This window comes from Cervus canadensis, chromosome 16 (genome assembly GCF_019320065.1).
Source record: "Cervus canadensis isolate Bull #8, Minnesota chromosome 16, ASM1932006v1, whole genome shotgun sequence".
In the NCBI taxonomy this organism is placed as follows: domain Eukaryota; kingdom Metazoa; phylum Chordata; class Mammalia; order Artiodactyla; family Cervidae; genus Cervus; species Cervus canadensis.
This window is the reverse complement of record NC_057401.1, coordinates 64,680,185-64,707,831: the sequence shown is the minus strand read 5'-3', so window position 1 is coordinate 64,707,831 and position 27,647 is coordinate 64,680,185. Positions and strand designations below refer to the sequence as shown.

General features: G+C 49.9%; 1 protein-coding gene across 3 annotated transcripts; it reads left to right on the top strand.

Moving 5' to 3' along the window:
* The first annotated feature begins 188 nt into the window (after positions 1-188).
* On the top strand, positions 189-23,283 carry CMBL (carboxymethylenebutenolidase homolog). 3 transcript variants are annotated; one of them, XM_043488779.1, is made up of 6 exons: positions 189-329; positions 11,271-11,504; positions 14,796-14,903; positions 18,521-18,663; positions 21,599-21,690; positions 22,537-23,283. In XM_043488779.1, the coding sequence occupies exons 2-6, from the start codon at positions 11,290-11,292 to the stop codon at positions 22,714-22,716; spliced, it is 738 nt and encodes a 245-aa protein (XP_043344714.1). In that variant the 5' UTR covers positions 189-329; positions 11,271-11,289; the 3' UTR covers positions 22,717-23,283. The 3 variants fall into 3 exon arrangements, with proteins under 3 accessions (XP_043344714.1, XP_043344713.1, XP_043344715.1); XM_043488778.1 differs by lacking the exon at positions 189-329 and adding an exon at positions 3,827-3,999; XM_043488780.1 differs by lacking the exon at positions 189-329 and adding an exon at positions 7,049-7,207.
* The last annotated feature ends 4,364 nt before the right edge of the window (positions 23,284-27,647 follow it).

Genomic DNA, 27,647 nt, shown 5'->3' with positions numbered 1-27,647 from the left:
TCCTTCCCCCATCCCTCCCCGCTCCTTCCCCCATCCCTCCTCCCTCGCCTGTCCCCCCTCCCCCTCCCTCCCCCTCCCTCCAGGCCTCCCCGCCCCGCCCCGCCCTCCGACCCGGGCCTTCCCGCAGGCTGGAATCCTGGACTGCCACTGGCCCGCCGGGATCCCGCCGCGCTTCGTCACCGCGTCCGCTTCCGTCTCGGCCGAAGGCGCCTCCCCGCTCGGCTGGTCCCCGACCGGCTCCCCTGGGTCCCGCAGGGCTGCGGCGCTGCCTGTCCGGTCACCTCCTCCTCCTCGCGGGGTGGACAGCGGTCTTCAGGCGGCCGGAGGAGGTAAGTGTACTTTGCTGACCCGAGGACTGCGCTGCAGGTCGGCGCTGCTCGGACTTGGGTGCGTGCGCGCGCGCGCAGGAGGCAAAGGAGGTCTTTGGCTGTGTGCACAGAAATGAACCCATCCAAGTCCACTCTCAGCACCTGCTTTCAGCAAAGCAGGACATTGTCCCTTGCAGGACCGCCACCCCGCCATCCTGCTTTGGAGTGTTACCCTGTACTACACTTTCACCATACATTTTGAAGAGAAAGTTGAACTCATACTTTGCATAAATTTGTAGTCTTTTTTTCCCCCCATGAAACACCATGTCACAATCCTTTCCTACATGCTATTAAGTACTCTTCGTGACTGTGTGCCTACAGTTGAACATTTTGGTTGTAAAGTTCTTCCTACTCATGTAAAAGTACGCGGAAGAGAAATGAGCATACCGGTGTCCAGTCCGTTCTCCACACTTTGAAGCATTTATTAAGGTGTGATGGAGAAGGGAATGACAACCCACTCCAGTATTCTTGCCTCGGAAATCCCATGGACAGAGAGGGGCCTGGCGGGCTACAGTCCATGGGGCCGCAGAGAGTCGGACACGACTGAAGCGACGTAGCGCGATGTTAAAAGAGATGGGGGCTGGTCTGGGAGTGCGGCATCCTGCGTGCCGGCTGGGTCCTGCCAGCAGAGACTGTACAGTTCCCACCGGGCCACATGTGTCAGGAGGCGAAGCCCAGGCCGTGCTGACACTGGGCCCTGTAATTTAGGGCCACTTGCTGATGGGAATGCCACCTGTTGTTTTCAAAGCCCATTTAAAGTAAGGTGGTCAGAAGTGAGTCTTGTGGGTATCGGGGGGAATGCCATCTGGGCTTCGCCACAGTCCAAGAAAAGGCCAAAGGCAGGTGTCTGGTTGCCAAGTTCACAGGCCAATCTAGCCGCATCCCATCTTATTTTCTAGTTAATGTTCTCAAGACTGTGTAACCCTAGGGAAGACGCAGCCCTGATTGTGTGTGTGAGTTAGTCGCTCAGTCATATCCGTGTAGCCCACCGGTCTCCTCTGTCCAAGGAATTCTCCAGGCAAGAATACTGGAGTGGGTTGCCATTCCCTTCTCCAGGGGATCTTCCAGACCCAGGGATCGAACTCGGGTCTCCTGCATTGCAGGCTGATTCTTTACTGTTTGAGCCACCGGGGAAAGCCATGATTACTGAAAACCAACAATAACTGGAGGAGTTGATGTTCACAGAACCATCTCTAAGGATAGAGACTGAAGATCGATTACCCTGCAAGTGCCAACGTTTACCCTTAAAGGAAGCACCCCAGCCTTTCCCAGCAGCCACCTTCATGGTCCTATAACATTCCTGTGTTGCTTTTGATGCCTTTGCAGGGGTTTCCATGTCTAAATCTCTGAGGCTGCTGGCACTTTATCCCTTGACTTCTTTGCTAGTTACATTTCCCTCGATGCCCGTCTGCTTCACTCCTCGAGACCTGCTTCTCTGTCTCTGTTAGAGAGTCTTCATTGCTTTGGGAAGTGTGACTCCTGAGTTATTTAAATCCTTGGGAATATGAAAGCAGGAACCCACACTAGCTTTACCATCCATTTCTCTCGCCTTCTGCTCTCCAGTGAGAAAAGGAGAGTGTTCAGTTACACAGTTAAAGGATACTTTTCCATGAAAGGCAAAATCATGACTCTGGTACAAACATGAGCATGTGCTAAAGACTGTGGTTTATTCATTCAAGAGGGAACTAGGCAGGTGTGATCATTGCTTCAAAAGAAGAAGTCAAGAAGCACACATTTGTATGGAGTAAAAGAATGCCTCCGGAAGGTGCATCTTAGGGGAGGAGGACAGCAGCCCCTTGGACTTTGCAGATGGAACACACCTCAGGGATCCCCGTGGGTCTAGACTTGGTGGGGACATTTGGTGTGTGAAGGAGGACTGGAGGGCGTTAAAGAAAAAATTATTCATCCGTGCTGCTTGTTAAAAAACGGTAAGGTGGGTTTATTCAGGACCATCGTGATAGCTGTAGGGACCCCTCCAGCGGGATTTTGCAGTAGGAGAGAGGCAAGGGGCTTTAACTCCGAATGTCATGAAAAGTGGGAATTTCTAACCAGGGAGTAGAGTAGGGGTCAGTGGACGAAAACCAGGGGATTCTGGTTTAAGCTGACCTAGCAGGATTCTTGCAGAAGACGAGCCAGGGTGAGCAGACATCCCCTGGGGGGCGGTGGAGGAGGAGGAACCGAGTCAGATACGGAGAGTGGGGGCTGAACCGACTTAGCCCGCAGTCTTATTTTTTTTTCCATTTATTTTTATTAGTTGGAGGCTAATTACTTTACAATATTGTAGTGGTTTTTGCCATACAATGACATGAATCAGGGAGTCTTATTAACACTGAACGAAGCCCAAAGTCAGAGCCTGGCTGAGAAGAGAGGTCAGAGGGTCCGTACTGGAGTCGGATCAAGGAGAGCATCTTTATCAAGGGATGAGAAAGCCGGTCTGTAGAGGGTGGCTCTTGCAGTCATTCACAGTTGTGTGGGATCATGCATGGATGTGGTGGGTAGATTGTGGGTTTCAGTGCTGCATTTTGGGTGGCCTTGCCAAAAAAAATGTGCCCCTCAGGGTCTCCCCTGCTGGGGTCTGTCCTGGCCACCCCTGGTGTCATACAGAGGACTCCAGCTTCTGGAGACGTCCGCGGTGAAGACCACAGACCTGATCTTGGCGTGGCTGGCGCGTGTGGCCAAGCCCACCTGCCTTGATCCGGAAAAGCTCTTCTTGGTAGGTTTTGTGAGGCCCCCACCATAGGTGTAAGCCCACAGTCCGATCCCCTTACAGGAGGAAACCTTATCACTCACCATGACCTTGTCATGTCATGGGAGGAACTCTGTTTCAGTGGAAGAACGCCTGCCAGCGGTAGCACACCCTTCTGGGCTGTGTGGTTCCAGCCTGTTCCCTGTATTTGAGCTGTTCTGCAGTTCTGTGAACACTGGGGGTAGCTGATAGGTTTGTAAGTTCTGACCTGTCTGGTGATAAACTAACTGGTTTCCTCCCCTCCTGGGGAAAAATCGATTTGGTCTCCACGTACAGTTGATCTCAAGATCCCTCTCCTGGGTAGACATCTGTGCCCTTTCCTTTTCCCCTTAGGCCCAGTTACAGCATCTGCTCTATTTCCTGTTATTACACGAGTAATACACAAGCCTTAACGTGAAGTCATTTTGATAACTCTTGGGGAGTCATAATAATTTTCATTTGTTTCCTGAAAATTATGCTGTAACAAGTGTGTACTTGGGGGTAGGGTGAGGGAAAGGCCCAAATCCTAAAGTGTCTGTGCAGAAAATTTATGTCTAGTACAGTCAGTCGAGTGTCAAGGGCACGTTTCCCAAGGCTCTTGTCGGCAGGGAGACTGTCTGCCCTGCCCGCCGTGGCCTTGGGCTGGGGCACACAGCCTGGGCGGGCTGCTCTGCCCCGGGAAGGCTCTGGCTGGAGTCCAGCCTTCGTGTGTGGCCTGGCCAAGCCTTCCCTGGCCACCAGCCCTTTCTGCGGGAGAAGGACCTTTCGGGATCAGCCCAGAGAGTGGCTCTTCTGGCTGTAAACATTCCCTTTGGAAAGTGGATAGCGGGTTGAAAGTCAAGTATAAAGATTCTGATTCGAGGTTGCTTCTTCTCTGCTGCCTTGCATCCTCATTGGAAAGCCCAGGTAAAAAATCTGCCAGAGGAATTGCTTCTCAAGAAATTGTGTGCACTGGGACATGAAATACACTGCTCTTGATTGCTCTGACTTCTCTTACTAATCTTCGTTCTATAATGTAATTTATGGAAGCAAAGCTGTGAAAGATACAGTCAGATTTTTCTACGATCCAACGACTAACTGTTCGTATTTTTTCTGGTTTCCAGAGCTCTGCTTAGCATGCAATCTTGTTGTTGTTGTTGTTTTCAGTCTGACTTTTTGCAACTCTCCGTGACATTTCCCAGGCAAGAATACTGGCGTGGGCTGCCGGGGGATCTTCTCCGGGGGATCTTCTCGACCCAGGGATCAAACCTGAGTCTCCTGCATTGGCAGCTAGATTCTTTCCTACCGAGCCACCAGGGAGGTCGTCAAATGACTAACTCTTAATTTCTCTTTCCTTAAAATGTATTTATTTCTAGTTATGAACATTTAGAATCTGGTAGAAAGTACAGGATATAAAGTAACAGCCACCTATAGTTACATGACCCAGATTTAAGATATGAATATTTTGTCCTATGTACTTGAAACCAGAACTTAAAAAAGAAGGCAATTTTGCTTGTTTATTTGATTTTGGCTGTGCTGGGTCTTCGTCACTGCACAGGATTTTCCATCGGCGCCGCGAGTGCGGGCTCCTCTCTAGCTGCACTGGGAGGGCTTCTCGCTGTGATGGCTTCTTGTTGTGGAACACAGGCTCTAGGGTGCTCGGGTTTCAGTCGTTGCAGTCCGTGGGCTCAGGAGTTGCAGCTCCTGGGGGCCACAGCACAGGCTTAGCTGGGTTTGTGTGCACGGGTTTAGCTGCTCCGCTGCATGTGGGATCTACCTGGATCAGGGATTGAACCTGTGTCTCCTGCATTTTCAGGCAGATTGTTTACCACCGAGCCACCAGGGAAGCCCCAAATCAAAGCTTTTTGAGGAAATAAGATGTGCCAACTACAGTTAAAACCAACAGTCATCCATCCCTTACCCCCTGACAATAACCACTGTGTGATGTGTGGTGTGTTTTATTCCCATGTGTTACACTTTTCCTACAGTGTATTTGTTCATAGAGTATTATTATTTGGAGGTCTTAGTATTTATTTAGCATCAAAAAACCATTGTCTTTTTATAAAGCGTTAGATTTCGAGATTGAACATTTTGGTACATATGTATGGAGTTTGTTCACTGAACTTACAGTGTCCTTTATTAGAATGGATTAGCTTCCTGCAGCTGCTATAACAAATCACCACAAACTGGGTGATTTGAGACGACAGAAACTTACTCTCTCATTGTCCAGAGGCCAGAAATCTGAAATGAAGATGTTGGCAGGGCCATGCTCTTCCTGAAACCCGTGAAGGAGAGTTTTCCCTTGTCTCTCTCCTGGCTTCTGGTGGTGGCTGCGTTCTTTGGTGTTCCTTGGCTTGTAGATGCCTCACTCTAACTTCTGCCTGTGTTGTCCCATGACTGTCTCTCCTGTATGCCTATATCTGTACCCAAATTTATTTCTCTTCTAAGGACACCCATCATTAATTATAGTAACACCCACCCTCCTCCAGGATATTGTTGTTCGGTCCCTGACATTTTATGACCCCGTGGACTGCAGCACGCCAGGTTCTCTGTCCTTCACTATCTCCTTTGAGATAGCCAACTCCTTGAGTTGGCTCAAACTCATGTCCATTGAGTTGGTGATGTCATCCAACCATCTCATTCTCTGTCGTCCCCTTCTCCTCCCGTCTTTCCCAGCATCAGGATCCTTTCCAATGAGTTGACTCTTCCCATCAGGTGCCTAAAGTGTTGGAGCTGCAGCTTCAGCATCAGTCCTCCCAATGAATAGTCAGGGTTGATTTCCTTTAGGATTGACTTCCTTGCTGTCCAGGGGACTCTCAGGAGTCTTCTCCAGCACCACAATTTGAAAGCATCACTTCTCTGGTGCTCAGCCTTCTTTATGGTCCAGCTCTCACCTCCATACATGATTACTGGAAAAACCATAGCTTTGACTATATTGACCTTTGTTGGCAAAGTAGTGTCTCTGCTTTTTAATACACCATCTAGGTTGGTTATAGCTTTTGTTCCAAGGAGCAAGCATCTTTTAATTTCATGGTTGCAGTCACCATCTGCAGTGATTTTGGAGCCCAAGAAAATAAAGTCTGTCACTGTTTCCATTTTCCCCCATCTATTTGCCATGACGTGATGGGACCAGATGCCATGATCTGGATTTTTTTGAATGTTGAGTTTTAAGTCAGCTTTTCCACTCTCCTCTTTCACCTTCATCAAGAGGTTCTTTAGTTCCTCTTCTTAACCTGGTTACCTCTGCAAAGACCTTATTTCCAAATAAGGGCACTTTCACAGGTTCTGTGGGTTCAGAATTAAACAGTATCTTTGGAAGGGGACATGATTTAACTCATGACAGTGAGTAAATGACAGTGTATCCCATTCTTCTCCTGATGGTCCTTAGATTGCTTGCATAGGTTGCTTGAAATTATTGCCACATCTTGATGGCAAGAACAGTTTTCCACATCCTCTGTGGGTGTGTGCGTGTGAGCACATACACACATATGCATGAATTTCTCCAGGGAATACACCCAGTGGGGAATTTCTGGGTTGCAGGGTGCGTTCATTGTTGCCTTTGCTGACCTGCTTCCCAGAGTGTGTAGCAGTTTTTACTCCCTTCCTCCTCCCTACATGGGCATCAACTCTTGGTGCTAAAAGACTTAATGCTGATCTGCAGGAGGTAAATGGTATGTTGTGTTGTTCTTAGTATAATTTCCTTAAATACCATTGAGGTTGAGTATATTTTCATATGTTTATGGACCATTCAGGTATATCCTGTTGTGAACTGCCTATTCATATCTTTGGAACATTTTCTATTGGAAGTTGTCTTTTTCTTGTTAATTTCTAACAATTCCTTATGTATTTTATCTGGATACTACAGCCTCTGCTTTGAAAAGAGTAACTTCGTTTAGTCTGTATCTTGTTTTCCTCACTTTTTTTTTTAATGAAACCTTTTATCTTACAGTGTTTAAAATTTTAATGAGAGTTTGAAAGCTTTTTGTTGTGGAACATCTAAAGGGTGTATAAATGTCCAGAGACTAGTACACTAGACACTCCTGAACCCCTCACTTCCAGCACTGTCAGAACTTGGACACTCTCTGCCACCTTCACGGCCTACTGGGAAAGCCCCAGACTTCTGGTCATTTTACTGGTATGTGTGTTAGCATGTTGCTATAAAAGATAGGACTCATTAAAACTGAAACAATTGCTGATGTAATGCGATTCCTCTTTCCCTTCCTCCCCCCCACGCATTAAAAGGATTCTCAATATCATCAAATACCCAGTCAGTCGATTTTCCCCAGTTTTTTTTTCAAATATTTGTTTACTTATTTGGCTGTGCTGGGACTTAGTTGCAGCATGCGGGATCCAGTTTCCTGATCAGGGGATTGAACCCAGGTCTCCCGCATTGGGACTTCGGAGTCTTAGCCACCGGACCACCAAGGAAGTCCCCTCAGTTTCTCATAAGTGTTTTTTAGACTTGGTTACAGCAGCACCTTCTTGCACTTAGAACAGTAGACAGCACCTCAGCACTTCCCATGAAACCACCAGCAAAAAAGCACAGAATTACAAAAGACGTGGCCCTAAATAGACCACGAGAAGGACGCTTGTTTACAGCAGGAGAGCTGAAGCAGGAAGTGAGTGCAGCCTTGTTCAAACTTGGCCGGGAACGCGCATCTCAGTGGCTCAGATTTATTGCAGCCCTACACAGACCTGCAGATGACGCAAAAGCCCTGCAAGTATTGATTTTGGCCTTCCGAGTAAATGTAGCAAGCAGGCAAGTTCATGAATATAGAATCTGCAGATCATGAGGTCTGACTGTGTATGCTGATCGCTCTCAAAGGCATGCCTTCAGCTTGGCCCCCTGCCCGGAGCGCGTGGGTTGTTATCCAACTTTCTGCTCAGGGTGTCTCATAGCCATTTCAAACTCTCAGGCCCCAGGCGGAAGTCCTGGTCTCAAACCTGCTCAAGAAGTTTTCAATAAAACTTCTGTCCTTTCCCAGTTGCTCAAGCAAAAGACCTAGTCACCCCTGACTCTTTTTGGTCAAGTACCCTACCCATGCCATCTGTCAACAAAACCAGTTGGCTGCACCTGGAAAATCTACTCAGCCCCTGACTTTTCTCATTCTTTTCTCCATTATCCCTCTTGCAGCAATAATTTGGCTTTTCTTCCATATGAGATGGGAGCTATCGGAGGATCCTGGGAAGAGGAATATCCCCCACCACCCTCCCTGATCTTTCTGTTCCAGTTACACTGTTCCTTGTCCTTCGAAAACTGAAAGAAAGGGGACCTCCCTGGTGGCTCAGGGGTAAAGGATCTGCTGGTCGATGCAGGAGACACAGGTTCAATATCTGATCTGGAAACATCCCACAGATACCACGGAGCAACTAAGGCCGTGTGCCGCAACTGTTGGGTCTATGTTCTAGAGCCCAGAAGCCACAACTACTGAGCCAACGTGTTCTAGAGCCTGTGGTCCACAGGAGAAGCCAATGCAATGAGAAGTCTGCACACTGCAAGCAGAGAAAAGCCCATGCAGCAGTGAAGACCCAGCACAGCCACACACGCGCACACGCACACACACACACGCACGCACACACACACACACACACACAAACCGAAACACACACACACACACACAAACCGAAATCAAACTTGTATACTGATCACCTAGATTCAACAAGTGTTTGCAGTTTTCCATAACTGCTTTATGTGTCTATGTGTGTCTGTGCATGTCTGTTTGATGACTATTTGAGGATAAACTGCAGATATTGACACTTCATCCCCTACTTGAACATACATCTTCTAAAACTAAGAATGTTCTCCTGCATAACTATCACACCGTAGAAATTTAATATTAATTCGTAATATCAACTATCATCCATATTCATTTCGTTGATTGTTCCCCAAATGTCTCTTATAGCTCTTCTTTTACAAACGATTTTATTTATTTCATTTATTTTTAATTATTTAAATTTTATTTCTTTATTTTGTTTATTTTTGCTGGGTCTTCGTTGCCGCTCGGGCTTTTCTCTAGCTGTAGAGAGTGGCGGCTACTCTTTGTAACGGTGTGCAGGCTTCTCTTGCCGTGGAGCGCGGGCCTAGGGGACGCGGGCTTCAGGAGTCGAGGTGCGTGGGCTCAGTAGTTGTGGCTCCCGGCCTCTAGAGCGCAGGCTCTGTTGTGACGCATGGGCTTAGTTGCACTGAGCCGTGTGGGATCTTCCTGGATCGGGGATTGAACCCGTGTTTCCTGCATGGGCAGGTGGATTCTTTACCGCTGAGTTACCAGGGAAACCCTATAGCTGTTCTCAATTTGGAACCAGGATGTAGTCAAGATTCACACAGTGCATTTGGTTTTATTTCTCTTTAATCTCTTTTAACCTCCTGCTGCCTCATCCTTTATTTTTTCTTTTCCATTGATTTCTGAAGTTAGGAATGTTTCCCTCTCTTTTATTCTGTATATTTGTCAGTTTTTTTTTTCTGTTTCCAAATATAATAGCATAAAGTTGTTCATACTTACCATCTATGAGTTTCAAAAGGAAAAATATGTACTTTTTTCCATTCCTTGTGCTATTATGTTGTAGTTGTTATGTGTCTTTATCATTCTGTCCTTTTTACTGGTTTCCTGGAGATATACCTATTTTATAACTCTTCAAAAAAACTCAGGTTTTAATCATTTTCTGTTTTCTTCATTGTTTATTTTCATCTCATTATTTTCTTCTTTGGGGTTCATTCTGTTTTTCCCCCTTGCTTTTTTTTTTTTAAGCTGAGCTTTGCTGCACATGGGATCTTAGTTCCCTGACCAGGGATTGAATCCAGGCCCCCTGCAGCTCAGAGTCTTAACCACTGGACTGCCAGGGAATTCTCCTCTCTCACTTCCTCAGTTGGATTCTTAGCTTATTTCTATTCTTTCCTCTTGTCAATTACATGCACTTGAAGAGGATCAGAGAATGCCATCCTCAGATATGGCACTTAGGCATACTGATTATTTCAAGCTAAAGGCAATTGAGAAACAGCAGATGAAAAAAGACTTTTCACTACCACTTTCTGTTTTTCTGCCTAAAATTAGGCCATAACTCCCCTCCCCCCAATGAGAGGAGCAACTCTTATCAACAGAGATGAAAGAAGAGCTGTCACCAAGAGGAGTCTGCATAAACAAACTGGGCTCAGAGATCCTTATCTTTTTATCAATTCCCCATGTCTTTCCTGGTCACATCTCCACAATTTATCATCCTTTGTTAAAATGGTATATAAGCCGTGTGTCTCCTTTTTGGGCTTTCACTTCTTCTCTGCAAAGCCCCTGTATACTCATTAAAAATAGCAATAACATGTATGCTCTCTCTCCTGTTAATCTGCCATTTTTTCTAAAAGGAAAGTTTATTGAAGTATGATATATTCACTCCTTTTAAGCGTACAGTTTGATTGATGCTGACATATCAAACTAGGTCGCCAGCACCAAAACCAAGATACAGAACATGTTCATCACCCCAATAAATTCCCTGTCCCTTTGAGGTCAGTCTTCTTCCACTCCCAGCCTCTGGCAGTAGTGATTTAATTTCTTTCTCTATTATTTTACCTTCCCTGGAATGTCATAGGGGCTTCCCTGGTGGCTCAGCGGTAAGCAATCTGTCTGCCAATGCTGGAGATGCAGGTTCAGTCTCTGGATCAGGAAGATCCTTTGGAGTAGGGGCTGGGTGCCTACCCCAGTATTCTTGCCTGGGAAATCCCATGGACAGAGGAGCCTGGTGTGCTGCAGTTCATGGGGTCGGGCTGCAGAGTCGTACATGACTGAGCATGCATGCACATACTCTTGTGCTTCCAGTGTTTGTAATGGGAGTGGATTCTGATCAGCCTTAATCTTATTACCCAGAACTAGAAGTGATCATTGACTTCTTGCCTGAATACATTTCCCTGGTGGCTCAGTGATAAAGAATCTGTCTGCCAGTGCAGGAGATGTGGGTTCGATCCCTGGGTCAGGAAGGTTCCCTGGAGAAGGAAGTGGCAACCCACTCCAGTATTCTTGCCTGGAGAATGCCATGAACAGAGGAGCCTGGCAGGCTGTAGTCCATGGGGTGGCAAAGAGTTGGACACAACTGAGCAACTAAACAACAACATAGTTAAAATTAATTTTCTCTGTACTCTTGATTTTAGTTTACTCATTGTTTGTGAGCTTTGGCTTTGCACCACTCAGAGTGTAACGCCTGTTCTCTCTCTGTAGCCCGACCTGAGTATCTCCAATGGCTAATGAAGCCCATCCTTGTCCGTGTGACATTGGCCATAGAATAGAGTATGGAGGGCTGGGGCACGAAGTTCAAGTGGAGCACGTCAAGGCTTATCTCACCAAATGCCCCGTGGACGCTGGCAAAGCTGTGGTTGTCATTCAGGATATATTTGGCTGGCAGTTGCCCAACACCAGATACATGGCTGACATGATTGCAGGAAATGGGTACACGTACGTATGAAATTCTGTGGGTTTTTTTTGGGGGAGAGGGGGGGCTTAAATTTGCGTAAATTTCTGTATTTTGTTCCCTTCAAAGGAGACAAAACCAAAAAACCCTGACTGTGTTCCGATGTACATTATCTATTTTCTTATCTCACTGAAAAGAAAAAAGGAAGTGAAGTCACTCAGTCGTGTCCGACTCCTTGCGACCCCATGGACTATAGCCTACCAGGCTCCTCCGTCCGTGGAATTTTCCAGGCAAGAGTACTGGAGTGGGTTGCCATTTCCTTCTTCAAGGGGATCTTTCCGATCCAGGGATCGAACCCGGGTCTCCTGCTTTGCAGGCAGATGCTTTACCATCTGAGCCACCAGGGAAGCCCTTAAAATGGAGAATATCATATGATAGCCAATATCCAATGGAAGCCAACTGCTCCCAACCGTCTCTGGGCTTCAGATCCTCCTTGGTTGGCTGGCCTTGTAGACCTGCTGGATGCTGAGAGAGTTATTTCCCCGTGTGGGGTCCCAGACAGACACTAGTGCAGGACACCTGGGACAGAAGTCAGCAACTCTAAAATGGACCTATTACTTAGCTCCTGAAGCATCTCTTCCTGGGTCAACTCTCACATGCAGGGCGCCCATGGTTATCCTGGTCTAAACACAAACTATCATGTCAGAGTGAGACGTCCCTCAGCTCCCGAAGGCCATCTCTTGGCCACGTTGTGTGGCCACGACCACCTTTGGTGAATGCTGTCATCTGTTTGCTCCTCACCGTCCTGGTGTTGGCAGTAGCGTCAGTAAAGCTTACCTGATGGCTCAGTTGGCAAAGAATCCACCTGCAGTGCAGGAGACCCTGGTTTGGTTCCTGGGTTGGGAAGATCCGCTGGAGAAAGGATAGGTTACCCACGCCAGTATTCTTGGGCTTCCCTGATGGCTCAGCTGGTAAAGAATCCACCTGCAATGTGGGAGACCTGGGTTTAATCCCTGGGTTGGGAGGATCCCCTGGAGAAGGGAAAGGCTACCCACTCCAGGATTCTGACCTGGAGAATTCCATGGACTTTATAGTTCATGGGGTTGCAAAGAGCTGGACACGACTGAGCAACTTTCACTTTCTTTTCAATAAAGCTTGGAGGAGAGAGGGGAGGGATCCTTCTTTCTGTCCAGCTTCACGTAAGCCCAGCAAGCTCTGAGTGTGGCGCACTCTGATTCCCTTTGTTTTCCCAAAAAGAGAGCTGCAAACCAAAGGGAGTGCCTGCCTCATTTTCCCACCAGGAGAAACCTGTTTAAGGGCGCACGCCCACTGACATGCGATGTGGATTTCGTATTGACTGGAAGGAGGGTCTTCATTTGACTTTTCCCCTTTTTGTGCCCTCAGGTGTCTTTTTGAAGATGTGGGCTTAGTCGCTCAGTCGTGTCTGACTCTTTGCGATCCCATGAACTGTAATCTGCCAGGCTTCTCCGTCCAGGCAAGAATATTGGAGTGGGTAGCCTTTCCCTTCTCCAGGGGATCTTCCCAGGTCTCCCGCATTGCAGGCAGATTCTTCACCAGCTGAGCCACCAGGGAAGCCTTTTGAAGATGAGGCAGCTTAACTCTCCAGGGGCCACACCAGGAGTGAAAACATCAGCCATCCTGATTGCCTTCTGGGTCGGCCACACCCTGGGCTAGGGTGGGTCCTGGGCGATTGCCCTGTATCCTCCCAACAACTGCTGAGGCGGGGCTGTTGTGGTTCTCATTTTGCTGGTCAGAAAACTGACCAGCAAAGGTCAGAGGTCTCGGGCGCCCTGCTATGACCAGGAGACTGGATAGGATGGAGGCTTCTACTGTCTCAGTTCAGTTCAGTCTCTCTGCCGTGTCTGACTCTTTGCGACCCCATGGGCTGCAGCACGCGAGGCCTCTCTGTCCATCACCAACTCCCGAAGCTTACTCAAACTCATGTCCATTGAGTTGGTGATGCCACCCAACCATCTCATCCTCTGTCGTCCCCTTCTCCTCCTGCCTTCAGTCTTCCCCAGCATACAGGTCTTTTACAATGAGTCAGTTCTTCGCATCAGGTGGCCAAAGCATTGGAGTTTCAGCTTCAGCATCAGTCCTTCCAGTGAGTATTCAGGACTGATTTCCTTTAGGATGGACTGGTTCAGGTGGGTCTGTTAGCTGGAGACAGAACATAAAAATTGAGTAAACATGCCTGTGACCTACAAAGCCCCTTCATACTTGTCTATTTTCCCTTCAGAATAGTCTTCTGAGGTTGGGTGGTGGGTGCTTGGCGCCATCTTTATCAGATCAAGAAAAAGAGGCTGAAGGTGATTAAGTGACTTGTTAAGGTTCCAGGGGGGCTTCCCTGGTGGCTCAGTGGTAAAGAGTCCACCTGCCAATGTAGGAGATGAGGGTTTGATCCCTGGGTTGGGAAGATCCCCTGGAGGAGGAGGAAATGGCTACCTACTCCAGTATTCTTGCCTGGGAAGCCCATGGACAGAGGAGCCTGGTGGGCTGCAGTCCATGGTGTCTCCAAAAGGCAAATAGTTGGACATGACTTCGCGACAACAAAAGGTTTCAGGGCAGAAGGGGGCAGTACTGGGGCCTGAACTTAGATTCTTCTGACCTGATTTCAGTGTTCCTCCCACCCCACCCCCACCCCCGCAGGAGGAGGATCTGTGTTCCTCTGTCCGTGGCCGTGACCTTTAGTTTAGGAACTGGGTCTCTGGCTGGCGCCACATTGCCCAGTCCCTGGGCTGATGCTTGTGGAAGGTTGACATGCTTGACATGACCATGGAAGGCTGACATGGACTCCACAAGCCTTCTTGTCTGCTCCTCAGCCCTTTTAGAGCCTGCCCGAGACCAGACCCTCCAGGCGGGAGATTCTGCCCCGTTGGGCTCTCGGGCGGAGGCTGAGAAACTGCTTGGTCATGGTGACTGGACTGCTCGGAGGCGTGCCCGCTGGCCTGAGGCTAACTCAAAAGGCCTGCTGAGAGGTGCGGCTCCCCAGGGGTAGGAGGGCAGGCTCCTGCCACCCAGAACCTTTGTCCCAGGTGTCGCACCTCGCAGGCACTGTGCTGAGGCAGGCGTTTCAGAGGGGTTGGGCTCTGAACAGGCTGCTGGAGGCCATGCACCTGGGGTTGTGAAATCCGAGATGCTCTGGCCTGGGGCCAGCTGGCCCGTTTGCTGTGGTCGAAGTTGGCCCGGTGGCCACTGCTTTTTCTTTTCCCGTGGTCCAGAACTGCCAGCACGGCAGGTTTCGTAAGGAAGGTAAACAGAGAACAAGTCCCAACAGCTCCAGCACTAAGACGGGTGGGTCTCCTATTTTACAGAACCATCGTTCCAGACTTCTTTGTCGGGCAGGAGCCTTGGCACCCCTCGGGGGACTGGTCCACCTTCCCAGAGTGGTTGAAGACAAGGAACGCCAGAAAGATTGATAAGTGAGTTTACGAGTATGTCACCAGCCAGCGTGGCAGTCTTGGTGGAGGAAGAGGAAGCAAGAGGAAGCAAGAGGCTAGAGGGAGGGGAGGGTCTGACTTCTCCATCACGTAGGACCTTAGGGGCCACTGCTCATAGAGTCCGTCCTGAGGCAGGAAGACAAGGTCTATGCAGTGGAGGGGTAGAACCCCACAGGCACCATGCCGCCAGCAAGCTCACTTGCTTTGCCTTCTGGGAAATTCTTCATGGCTCCGATGCTGAGGGAGCTTTCTTGAAGTCCCTGGGGTTCCCTCTCCCTTGGGCTCTCGGGGGCCATAGATCAACACTCCTTCCTCCTCCTCGGGCTGCAGAACCGCTTGAAACAATGGGCAGAGAAGAGAGACTGGAGAAAACCTCAGGCCCGTTTCTGCTCAGCGGATTGGAAACAAAGCCTTGAGTGCTGTCCTCCCCCAGAGATCCTCCCCACCTCCCTGGGGAAACGGCGGGTCTTTAGACCAGACCCGCCAGACCAGGGCTGCTCTCTTGCCAGGGTCCAGGGAACAGTGGGAAGAAGAGTGTGTGTGTGTGTGGGGGGGAAATCCCCTAGATTGCAGCCTTTCATTGAATTGGCTCCAGCCAGTCCAGAAGCAAGGACCAGAGTGCTCAGCTGCCACTCGGATCCCTTCTCTGTCTGGAGGGTGAAGGATGGAGCGGGGGGAAGAGGCAGGATGTTCTCCAGGGCCAAGTTCCTCCTGAGTTAGAGACCTGAGTCCCAGGCAAATGACTCTGCCAACCACTAGGCCTCATCTCCCATCATGGGACTTTATCCTGCCACGCATGTGAGCCTCATGTTTGATAAGTTGCCCCCAAGCCCAGGCTGGGGCAAGTGCAATAACAAGGCTCCCTGCCTGTGGCTGCCTGGTCTTTGGACTCTCCGCTCCTCTAGAGCTGACTCCGGACTGCGGCCCCTCTGTCCCCTGACCCAGGGGACCCCATGCTGACCTCTGCCCCCAGCCCCCAGGGGCCCGAGAATGGAGCCAGCATCAGACAAAGGTATGGAGATGGGCATCCCGGGGATACCTTATGAGCCGTGGATCAGCCTTTGCTCAGAGTCACCTCCCTGGCCTATCCGCTGTCTGCTCCAGCTCCTCGGCCCCGCCTCACTCCCCACGCTCCCCTGGGTTCTGGACACCCCCTCTCTGGGCGCCTGTGCGGAGCAGCCGCTCTCTGTGGCTCAGGCCAGGGTCTCCCTCGGGCCCCTGCACAGTCCGTCAGGCCCGGGAGATGCTGCAGGTTGCCCTGGGAGCTCCCCGCTTGCCTGAGCATATCAGCAAGTAGCAACAACCTCAGGGTCTCACTGCAGGGGAGACCAGGGCCAGCGGCTCCCTTTGGAATTGCCTCTAGGGTGTGAAGCACCTTGTCTTGCGTCCCATCCCGGGGAATCTCACTGCAGGGGTACGGAGGCCCGGCTCCTTCACCCCAAGCTGGGGAACCTTCAGAGGTCACCCCAGCTCCAAGCTCCCTGAGGACCAGTTGAGGTTTTTGTAGAGACCGTGCCACACCCCACTTTCTGTCCCCATCCTGCTTTCTCCCTTCCCCAGGGTGGACCCCGAGATCACTGGGGACCCAAGCTCCCACACATTTATCCATTTCCAGGCCTCCCTCCCAGGGATTCAAGCTGCAAGCCAAAGAAAAACAAAATAAGCAGAAAGTTAAGAGTACATTAGAAGTTGAAACACAAGAAAACCCGAGAGCCTGGGATGTGACTGTGAAATTCAGCTTTGCGTGTAGGGCTGGGCTGGAGAGACTAGTTAGGACATTTTGAGGAAGAGCCCGTGGGGCTGCCTCCTGTGTGTGAGCTCAGATCTGGGTGGTCCTTTCTGGCAGGCATCAGAGCAGCCCAGAGGGGGGCCCTGCACAAGGGGTAAGGAGAACCGCACCTTTTCAATCAAAATGAGACATAAAATGCAAGCACTCATTTGGAAAATAGATGCAAGTCCTTGTGCCTGGGCAAGTCTTTTGTTTGAAAGAAAAGCCATCTTGAATGCTTACTGGTTAAGCAGTCATGAGATTAATTGGCTGACAGAACCTAGAAGAGGTGTTTTCTGGCTCTGAGCAGAGGTTGATCTGTAGCTCAGAAGGTATATCCCCAGGATTTGACCTCCACACCCTTGTCTGATGCTGGCTCCGTTCTCGGGCAGTGTTTGCCTCTGGATGGCAAGATGGCTGCAGCAGCTCCAGCCTCCTGTTGACTCTTTTCCTAGCAACCCAGCAAAATTCCCATTTTGTCCTGATGGTTATGACTGGCTCACAAGTCCATCCTTGAACCAATCACTGTGGCCAGAGATCGCTTATGCTTTGACAGGCCAGGCCTGAGCCACATATTGCACTCCTGGAACCAAGGCCCCCAAGGTATATGGACCAAGCGTGGGGAAGAGAGGTTCGTCTAAAGCTAAATCCTGGTGTTCCCAGGAAAGTGGGGAACACTCGCAGCAACAAAAGCAAAGATAGGTTCACTCGAGTCAGTTAAAGAATTTTTACAGAAATGCCCTCTACCTTCTTGTCCACTCTAAGACATTTATTCTTAAGATTAGAGCATTTGAGAAAAACCAAAATGACAAAAACAATGGCTTATTCCATTTCATTTTGCAGAATTACTCAGTTACTGCTCTTCTAACATTGTGAAAACTACTTGCGCCCAGAATGGTATGATAACAAATGTTTAAATATGTTCCAAGATATCTTGCGATTAAAGGAGAAAAAAAAAGTGCAAGAGAATTGTTTTCTCTCTCCTGCTCTCTCTCTTTTACCCTTAATTGCAAACAGACAGCATTTTTTTCTTATCAGAACAAGCAGAACTTTCTGGGCAGGCCTGGCAGCCCTACCTCCATTTTGGCATCTTGCGTCCAGTTGAAAAAAAGCTGTAGGCGTTCCAAGCGACCCATTTGCAAATGAGCCGCTTGCGAGAGGAGGGCCGCTGTCCGGTCCCCTCGGGCTTGCACTGTCCTTGTGGCTTGACCAGCACCGCTGGGCTCCGGGCACCAGAGGAAAGAGGCGGTGCAGAGTTCACATGTTGGGCAGGGAGCGCAAAGGTGCCAGGTCAGACCAAGCAGGAGGGCTGCCTCCTGGTTGCGGCTGGGCCCTGCTGGGGAGGAGGGAGAGGAGCTGGAGGTGCTTTCTGGGGCAGGACTTGGAGCAGGCCCTCGAGCTGAGCTGCGGTCGTTGGCTTTGATTCCGAGGCTGTGGGAGGCTGTTGCTCAAACTCGTCCTGTTTGTGCCGCCCTGCTGGGTGGTTGGAGGAGGCTGGACTTGGCAGGGATACTTCCCGGGGGATAGGGCGCTGGTTACTCATCCGCTGGGCAGGAGGACAGGGCTCTGAAGGTAGGAATCTCAGAGCCTCCTGGAACAGCTGCTGACAAAGCCCTGTAACCACTGGCACTTGCTGCCCTGCTCGCTCTCAAGGCCACACCATAACTTTATTTTTTTTGGCGGGGAGGGGTGGGGGCTGTGCCGTGCAACTTGCTGGATCTTAGTTCCCTGACCGGGGACTGAACCCCGGCCCTGGCAGTGGAGGTGCTGAGTCGTAACCACTGAACAACCAGGTTATTCCCCTTGAATAACTTTCCTTTCTGTTTCCTAGAGAGTTCGATGCAGTCTTGAAGTATCTGAAGCAACAGTGTCACGCCAAGAGAATTGGCGTCGTGGGATTCTGCTGGGGTGGAATTGCCGTTCATCACGTGATGATGAAATACCCAGAGCTCAGGGCCGGGGTGTCCGTCTACGGTAAATCTGCCGTGTGTTTTCACGCAGTGAAAGCCGGAGGAGGGCTTGAGTGACAGTGGCCGCAAGCCTCTTCCCCAGCTGAGGGTCCCGGGTGTAACACAAAACCCTGTTGTATAGAGATGTGCTGATCTTCAGGAAACGGTTTTAAAAATCTGAAGCTAGAGGCGGATGTATGTTCTATCCGACCAGAGGAAACAAGGTCCCGACAGTGTGCCTTTGTTTTTGGAAAACCCCCTAACCCAAGGTCTCAAGTTTTTTCACCTAGGATGAAGTGGATAATGTTTCTTTCCATGATAATGGTTAATATTAAACAATATCGTTAGCCACAGCTTTGAAAAGATTTTTTTTCTGAGCTATGAAATCTCAACTACTCACACATGCGTGCCCTCCTGCACACACACACACACACACACACACACACACACACACGGGTTTCCCAGGTGGCGCTAGTGGTAAAGAATCCGCCTGCCAGTGCAGGAGACGCAAGAGATGCAGTTTGATCGCTGGCTTGGGAAGAGTCCCTGGAGGAGGAAATGGCAGCCTGCTCCAGTATTCTTGCCTGGAGAATCCCCGTGGACAGAGGAGCCTGGTGGTCCATGGGATCGCAGAGTTGGACACGACTGAGCGACTGAACACATACATGAAGAAAGGGAAAACCCACTCTAAAATGTAAATAGCAACATAAACATTTCATCCAAATAGGCCAAAGGTATCACAGCAGTGACACAAGAACGTGTTATCTGTGTCAGTCAGTCAGTTCAGTCGCTCAGTCGTGTCTGACTCTTTGCGACCCCATGAACCACAGCACGCCAGGCCTCCCTGTCCATCACCAACTCCCAGAGTCCACCCAAACCCATGTCCATGAGTTGGTGATGCCGTCCAACCATCTCATCCTCTATCATCCCCTTCTGCTCCTGCCCTCAATCTTTCCCAGCATCAGGGTCTTTTCCAGTGAGTCAGCTCTTCGCATCAGGTGTCCAAAGTGTTGGAGTTTCAGCTTCAATATCTGTGTACAGAAACATTACTAAGTTAGGATGTGAAATGTTTGACTTTGGCTTGTCTTCATAGTCGTATATTTCACAGTTATGCTAGAGATTCTTATTTAGCTTAGTGGTTCCTCGCTGTGGTATTTTCACTTACTTTTAGCATTTAAAAAGCCCTTAACCTGTTAACTTAACACAAAGGTGTTAGTAAGTAGCTAGTTGCTGCTGTGCGCAATGGGGCTGGCCACCCGGGCGCTCCGGCGTGGACTGCTCGCCGGCGCCCCCTGGTGGCCGCTACTGGGAAGTGCCGACTGCGGAGCAGGGCTGCTCTCAGAGCCCTGGGGTCTCAAACCAACCAGGGTGGTCCAGCCACCCAACCTGGCGCAGAAAGCATGGCCCTCTTTCCCATGGCTCCTTACCTTCTAGAGAAGAATTGCAGCTAAAGGGAGGCTCTCTGGGTTATGAAGCTTTGCTACAGAAAATGGGGAAATTTTATCTCCAACCCCCCGACCAGGATTCTCTATGACCACCCTTGAGTCAGGCTACTTTAGGTCCCGACCTTGTGCTCTGTCCTTGGCCCACTGGGCCAGTTTAGCAAGAATCCTCCACCCTTGATACGTGATCAAACTCCTCATGTCCCACCCTCGATGTCTTGTCACCCTGGCCTGCCTCCAGCAAGGAGAAAGTGTGAGTAGCTCAGTCCTGTCTGACTCTTTGTGACCCCCAAGGACTCTCATGGACTGTACTTCTGTCCATGGGATTCTCCAGGCCAGACTACTGCAGTGGGCTGCCATTCCTTTCTCCAGGGGATCTTCCCAACCCAGGAATCGAACCCGGGTCTCCAGCATTGCAGGCAGATTTCTTTACTGTCTGTGCCCAGAGAAGCCCTGTCTCCAGCAAAGGCTTTGTCAAATGCTATCTGGCCAGAATCCCCATTCCTCTTGGTCCCTTTGTGACTTTCCCTCCCATCAATCCTCACTTTGCTTCATTGTCTGTAAATCCCTCTTGTCCTTACAGTGTGGTTGATTCTGGTCTCCCTCCCCTCTGCAAATTCTCATTGAGTAAAATCATCCATGTCGCCTTTAACAGGTGCCAGAATAATCTTTCCTTAGAACTCGTCTTGGGCTTCCCTGACGGCTCAGTTGGTAAAGAATCTGCCTGCAATGCAGGAGACCCCGGCTCAATTCCTGGGTCGGGAAGATCCCCCGAAGAAGGGATAGGCTACCCACTCCTATATTCTGGCCTGGAGAATTCCATGGACTGTACAGTCCATGGGGTTGCAAAGAGTTGGACATGACTGAGCGACTTTCACTTAGAACTCCTTTTATTTCAAAATGACAATGGATTGCAAAACTTTTACAGATTTTCCTATAGGACTGAGCACACCCACAGTTGTCTGAATCCATGAGGATTTTGACTAAATGATCTCTAAATTTCTGAAGGCACTTAAAGCTAATTATTATAAGTGACCTTCTAGGACCCGGTGCTATTCCCGGGGATTTCATACGCTTGGTCTCATTTGAGCACAAATATCCCGTCAAACACTGAAGTCAGAACCTCGGGGCTTGAGTAGACTGCGAGAAACTTCCAGAACAGCCCTGGTCAGATGGTCTAGGTTAGAAAGTTGTCAGTTCTTGGTAAATGAAGGCACACGCCAGGAGGGAGTATTTTTCAGACTGCTCTGTATCTTTACAGGCCAGGCAGCCCGCAAGGTCTACAGTCCTCATTTAATGGCCTGATTCCTGGTTAGCGAGGTGGAGAGAAGGGAGAGCTGACTCAGCAGCCTTCTCTTTGAGCCCAGTTGTATAGGCCAGGCCACTTCTGTGGAGCTGCTAAAAAGAAGAGAGAGAAAACCCCCAAAGCACATGTCTTCCTTTGAAAAATCAAACTCGTGTCATTTTCTGTGGCTCGTGTACGGGATTCACACCCTCGTGTCTGCTCCCATTCTCCAGGCATCATCAAAGACGCTGAAGACGTGTACAGTCTGAAGAATCCCACGCTGTTCATCTTTGCTGAAAACGATTCTGTGATTCCTCTCGAGCAGGTAAGCTGGCATCTTGTTTAAGAGGACGACTTGACATTTCGGGGAAGACATCCCAAAGGACTCATGTGTTGCTCCAGATATTTTTCAATGTTGAAATGTTAAAAGTGGGTTTTATTTGAGGGGGATTGTAACCCCTAGAGTGCTGCTGGTAAGCAGGCCCTGCCTCCCTGCCCCTGTGTGTAACTCACCAGTTACCATAAGTTCTCTGTCCTTAAAGACATGGCTTTGTTAAATCCAGTATGTTGATAAGGAAAAAGCAGAAGGGAACTGTGGTTCAAAGCAGTTGTTTAGAAATTACTGTGGTTATTCACAACCCTTGTTGTTGTTCAGTTGCCAAATCGTGTCTGGCTCTTTGGGATCCCTTGGACTGCAGCACGCCAGGTCCCCTTGTCCCTCACCATCTCCTGGAATCTGCCCAAGTTTATGTCTGTTGAATTGGTGATGCCATCCAAATACAATACATTATATTATAACCAATGCATTATATTAATGTTGAATATACATTTCAAACAACTTACATTTGAATCTATTGAAGTACAGATTGAATTCACTGAGTATTGTATGGTCAAATAGATTAAGTATATTTTGAGTAATATGTAGATATATTAGTATAACTTCAAAATAATGGATGTATCATTTTTATCAACATACTGCACTGAATTCTCTCCTTTGCCAGAGGTTAGGATGTTGTCTGTTATAAAACTAAAAGTGAAAACTTCATTCTAGCTCTGGAGCTTAAAGCGCAGATGTAAAAGCTCTTTGATGAGCATTCAGGGAAGGAGTGGAGACTGGAACATATTGCTGGAGGGTTAACATCCTGTGTTCATGACATCTTTTGCCAACCAGGTCTCTTTGCTGACTCAGAAGCTGAAAGAGCACTGCAAAGTGGAATATCAAATTAAAACGTTTTCCGGGCAGACGCATGGCTTTGTGCATCGCAAGAGAGAGGACTGCTCGCCTGAAGACAAGCCGTACATCGACGAGGCGAGGAGGAACTTACTCGAGTGGCTGAGCAAGTACGTGTAGCCACAGCCGAGGGCAAACTTCCTCCAAATAGCTCTCATTCGGAAATGTTCTTTGAAGTGCTTAGATCATTTTTCTTTCACTTTACAGAAAATAAATCAAGGAATCCTGAAATTCATTGTGTCATTTGAAACACAAATTCAGAAGGAAAAGTTAATGTATGAAATACTTTCATTTTTAACATGTGCCCAAGATAAGATTTTTAACAACAGGCAGTACCTGAAGGATTTGGGCGATAGAGTAATATCCTAACGATTAGCAAAAAATCCCTAGAGGTCCCCAAGGAACACGTGACTGCTCGGGTATGGCCTTCCTGGCCTTGAATTGAGCACATTCTCTAGAACAACTAAATTGGTGAAACCATGAAAAGCATGAAATGTGAACTCAGGTGGAGCAAAAGCCCACCTTCATTTTTATCTCTGTCTTTACAGGAATGAATCTGTTATGAGCATATACATATTGAGATTAAAGTAGGGTTCCACTGAACTAATTATATAAAGCTTATAAACCTGATTTTTGAATCTGTCTTTTTCTAAAATCTAATAAACAATGGATGAGAGTTGCCACCTGGCTGTCTTGCAGGCAGTGGTTTTTCAAACACGGCTGTTTTCGCGTCCTCGGGGTTGGAACTGCATCAAAAACCTCTCCTGTGTTCAACCAGGAGGCTGGCGGTGTCGAGGGTGAAGCTTGCGTGTTTACCTTGAAATTCATTAAAATGAAATCAAAGCTAAGGGACTTCCCTGGTGGTCCAGTGGTTAAGAGTTCACCTCTCCACGCAGCAGGTGTGGGTTCAATCCCTGGTTGGGGAGCTGAGATTCCCACAAGCCTTGTGGCCCCCAAAACCAGAACATGCAACAGAAGCAATATGGTAACACATTTAATAAAGGCTTTAAAAAATGGTTCCCATTAAATAAAAAAAAAGAAATCAAAGCCAAGCCCTGGCTCCTCAAGAGCCACCCCCCCGTCAAGCCTCACTAGCCGCGGGTGGCCACGGCTTCTGAGTTTTTGCATCCGTGGCTTTTCCCACGGGCCGTGGCCGCACCCTGCTGATGCCGTGAGACCTGCGGCCGTCTGTCTCGGCTGCACCCCGGAGACTCTCCACCCGGCCTGGCCCTCAGCCTTCCCTCCCACTGCGCCTGGGGTCTGCAGACACTGAAGGCTGCTTGTGTCCCCCCTGGGGCCTGGGCCCCGCAGGGGCTGCTCTGCGCCAGCTAGGGGAGGGGGCTTGCTTGAGTCCTGAGCTACGGGTGGGCTTTCGGTCCAAGGTGCACGAGCTACTGGGCCATTTCTTGTCAGGGCTGGGTTTTTTGGGGTGGGGGAAATCGGGGCCCTTCTCTTCTAGAAGACGGGAGCGAGACGATCCCTTCAGCCCCAGGGAACCTCTCTTCCTGGGCCTGCAGAGGCCCAGGGAGGGTGTGGCGGCTGATTGAAGCTCTTCCCGTAGGAGCATCCGAGGGACCAGGGCTGGAGGGCTGCAGGGCCGGGCTCCTCTGGAGAGCGAGTGGGGCCGGGGAGCAGGGGTGCCGGCCTGACCCAGCGCGGGCGGGGAGGGGAAGGGGCTCTAGAGCATTAGGAAGGGAGCTGGAAGGACACAGCGTCCTCTGAAGTCACCGAGAGACCATGCAGGAGCAGGGATACCACAGAGAAATGGGGCTGTGGGGAGCAGAGTTTGGTTTCGGTCCAGCCTGGAATATCAGGTTTTCTTGGGCTGCAAATAAGCGAAAGGGCCACGAACAACCAGTGGCTCAGACAGTCAGAGCCACGGTGTTTCCAGTGGGAATGTACGGCTGCGAGAGCTGGACCCTAAGGATGGCTGAGTGCCGAAGAATTGATGCTTCTGCACTGAGGTGTTGGAGAAGACTCTTGAGAGTCCCGTGGACTGCAAGGAGATCCAACCAGTCCATCCTAAAGGAAATCAGTCCTGAATATTCATTGGAAGGACTGATGCTGAAGCTGACACTCCAATACTTTGGCCACCTCATGCGAAGAGCTGACTCACTGGAAAAGACCCTGATGCTGGGAAAGATTGAAGGAGGGAGGAGAGGGGACAGCAGAGGATGAGATGGCTGGGTGGCGTCACCGACTCAATGGACATGAGTTTGAGTGAGCTCCGGGAGTTGGTGATGGACAGGGAAGCCTGGCGTGCTGTAGTCCATGAGGTTGCAAAGAGGCGGACACGACAGTCCATGAGGTTGCAAAGAGGCGGACACGACTGAGCGACTGAACAGTAAAGAGTGATGAAGTCTCCCCCAGACACCCTTAAATGGACCAGGAGTGGCTCAGGGCCTTCCTGATGTCAGGATGTGGTACTTGCCTGCTGCTCTGGGCCCCTCTCCTCCAGGCCTCGTGGGGAGGGAGGGAAATCCTGTCAATTTCTGTTAGAAGGGAGCTCTCCCAGAACCCAGGCCCTCCTCCCCTCAGCTGTCTTCCTGCCGTGAAGGAGGCTGAGTGAGGCTGAGTTGAAGGGGGTCCGTGGTCAGGACTGATTGGCCCCTGGCGCACCCCAGGGCCGGGCCAGTGAAGGAGGCCTGCTGGTGGGTGGGCAGCGGTGAGTGTGGAGCAGGATGAGAGTGAGGTGGGCGGGGAGGGGTCCCAGTATCCAGGCCCCTGGGTGTCAAGCTCCCGTGTGGCTTTGGGAAACTTGCCCGAATGTTCTGACCTCTGGTGGTGGTGGCGTAGTTGCTCAGTCGTCTTGACTCTGTGACCCCATGGACTGTAGCCCTGAATATTCATTGGAAGGACTGATGCTGAGGCTGAAACTCCAATACTTTGGCCACCTGATGCGAAGAGCTGACTCATCTGAAAAGGCCCTGAAGCTGGGAAAGACTGAAGGCGGGAGAAGGGGATGACAGAGGATGAGATGGTTGGATGGCATCACTGACTTCATGGACATGATTGAGTAAACTCCAGGAGTTGGTGACAGACAGGGAAGCCTTGTGCGCTGCAGACCATGGGGTCGCAAGGAGTCGGACACGACTGAGCGACTGAACTGCAGGGGGCAGGTGAGGATGCAGAGGTTCTACCCCTGCCCTCGGGAGCTCGCTCCTGCTGTGCCCGCGGCTGCTGGCAGGAACTGCTGTCACCGTCACCTCCAGGGGCCAGGCTGGAGGCCGCCCTGGAGCAAGGCCCTGGCTGAGCCCAGAGGAAAGGGCCCCAGAAGGCCCTGCATGGCGACTCAGTGCTTTGACCTGGAAATGATGCTTCTTTCTGCTCATGGGCCCGAGCTGCTTACAAGGTCCCACCGGCCACAAGAATCCAGAAGTGTGATCCTGTCCGGCGCCCAGAAAGTGCTGGTGTGACAGACGAGCACAAACTCTGTGGCTTCAGGACAAGTGTATGACCCCACGGTTCTGTGGACTGGAAGCCCAGGTTGGCTCAGCTGGTTTCTCCACTCGGGGTCTCATGAGGTCCAACTGCAGGTGCTGGCTGGCCAGGCTCTGGGAAGGATCTGCTTCCAGATACAGCTGACTCTAGAACAACAGGCCTGAACTGCATGGGTCCTCTTGCAGATTTTTCAACAGTAAACCCAACAGTACCACATGTTTGATGTTGGCTGAACGCTCAGATGCAGAACCGAGCCCATGGAGGACCGGCTGTAATTTTTTCTTGCATTTTCAACGGCATAGATGGTCAGCGCCCCCACCTGTGCTGTCCAAGGGCCAGCTGAACATCCCAGTGTCTGGGACAGCTGTTCCTTGCGGCTTAGCACCGAGCTCTCGTTTCCTTCCTCAGGGCCTGCACGTGGCCCCTGCATCTCAGGGCCAGCAGGTGGGCGTCCAGTCCTGTGCCCCTGCCCCTCTCTTCTGCTGTGGTTGCATGGGGCCCACCCACATCAGCTTTCTAAGGTCTGCTAGTTTCACTCCACCTGCAAAGTCCCTTCACAGCAGCATCTGGATCAGTGTCTGACGGCACCACCAGGCTGAACCCGGGTGCAGAATCCTGCCTACCACAGGGAGGGGGGTGGGCGGGTGAGACTCTAGGTGGGAGCACGGAAGCTGGAAGTTCTCACAGTCAGCTTCAACTGTCTTTGAAACAGGAGTCAAGATTATAGTGCAAGTATTGATAAGGCTCTTCAGTGCTTATCTTCAGAACATGTGTTGTATGAACTGGAGTTTACTTCAGGTTGGTGCAAATTATGTAGCATCTCTTGGATTTGTCGATGACCAGGACTACTCATGAAGATTAGAGGTACTAACAGAGCAGTTCTCAAACATTTTGATTTCAAGATCCTTGAATACTCGTCAAGACCTGCAAAATGCCCTACCCCCTGCCGCTTGTTTATGCCAGTCTACACTGACTGGCATTTGATGTGTTAATGTAATTTTATATTTTCCAAAGTGAAAAAAGTGAGGAGTAGCATTACTTTCCACTTTTGCAAACCTCAATGTCTCTCCTTACAGAGGACAGACAGAAGTTGTCACATATTCTTCTAACATGTGCTCAGTCCCTCAGTAATGTCCAACTCTCTGTCACCCCACGGACTGTAGCCCCTCAGGCTCCTCTGTCCACGGGATTCTCCAGGCAATACTGGAGTGGGTGGCCATTCCCTTCTCCAGGGTAATCTTCCCGACCCAGGGATCAAAATCACGTCTTTGGCATTGGCAGGCGGTTTCTTTATCACTGAGTCACCTGGGAAGCTCTATTTCTGTGTGACTGCTTGTAATTAAAGATCAAGCCATTTAACAAACATCAAATAGGGCTTCCTTGGTGGTCCAGTGGCTAGAACTCTTTCACTGCCAGGGGCCCAGGTTCCATCCCTGGCCAGGGAACTAAGATCCCAGAAGCTGAGTGGTATGGCCAGAAAACAGAAGAATAAAGAACTCGCCTCCAACCCCTGAAACACTGAATAAAGCTGGAAGTGCAGGAACTGGGAACCAACAGGAGTGCTGGGTCCTGTGTGGGCATGTGGCCTCGGGTCAAGGGCCTCACTGGCA

What these genes read in the sequence shown, in the direction of transcription:
- CMBL (XM_043488779.1), top strand. Translation starts at nt 11,290, where the DNA reads ATGGCTAATGAAGCCCATCCTTGTCCGTGTGACATTGGCCATAGAATA. An exon ending in AACGCCAGAAAGATTGATAA is followed by an intron (nt 14,904 to 18,520) that starts GTGAGTTTACGA and finishes TCTGTTTCCTAG; the next exon opens with AGAGTTCGATGCAGTCTTGA. An exon ending in GGCCGGGGTGTCCGTCTACG is followed by an intron (nt 18,664 to 21,598) that starts GTAAATCTGCCG and finishes CCCATTCTCCAG; the next exon opens with GCATCATCAAAGACGCTGAA.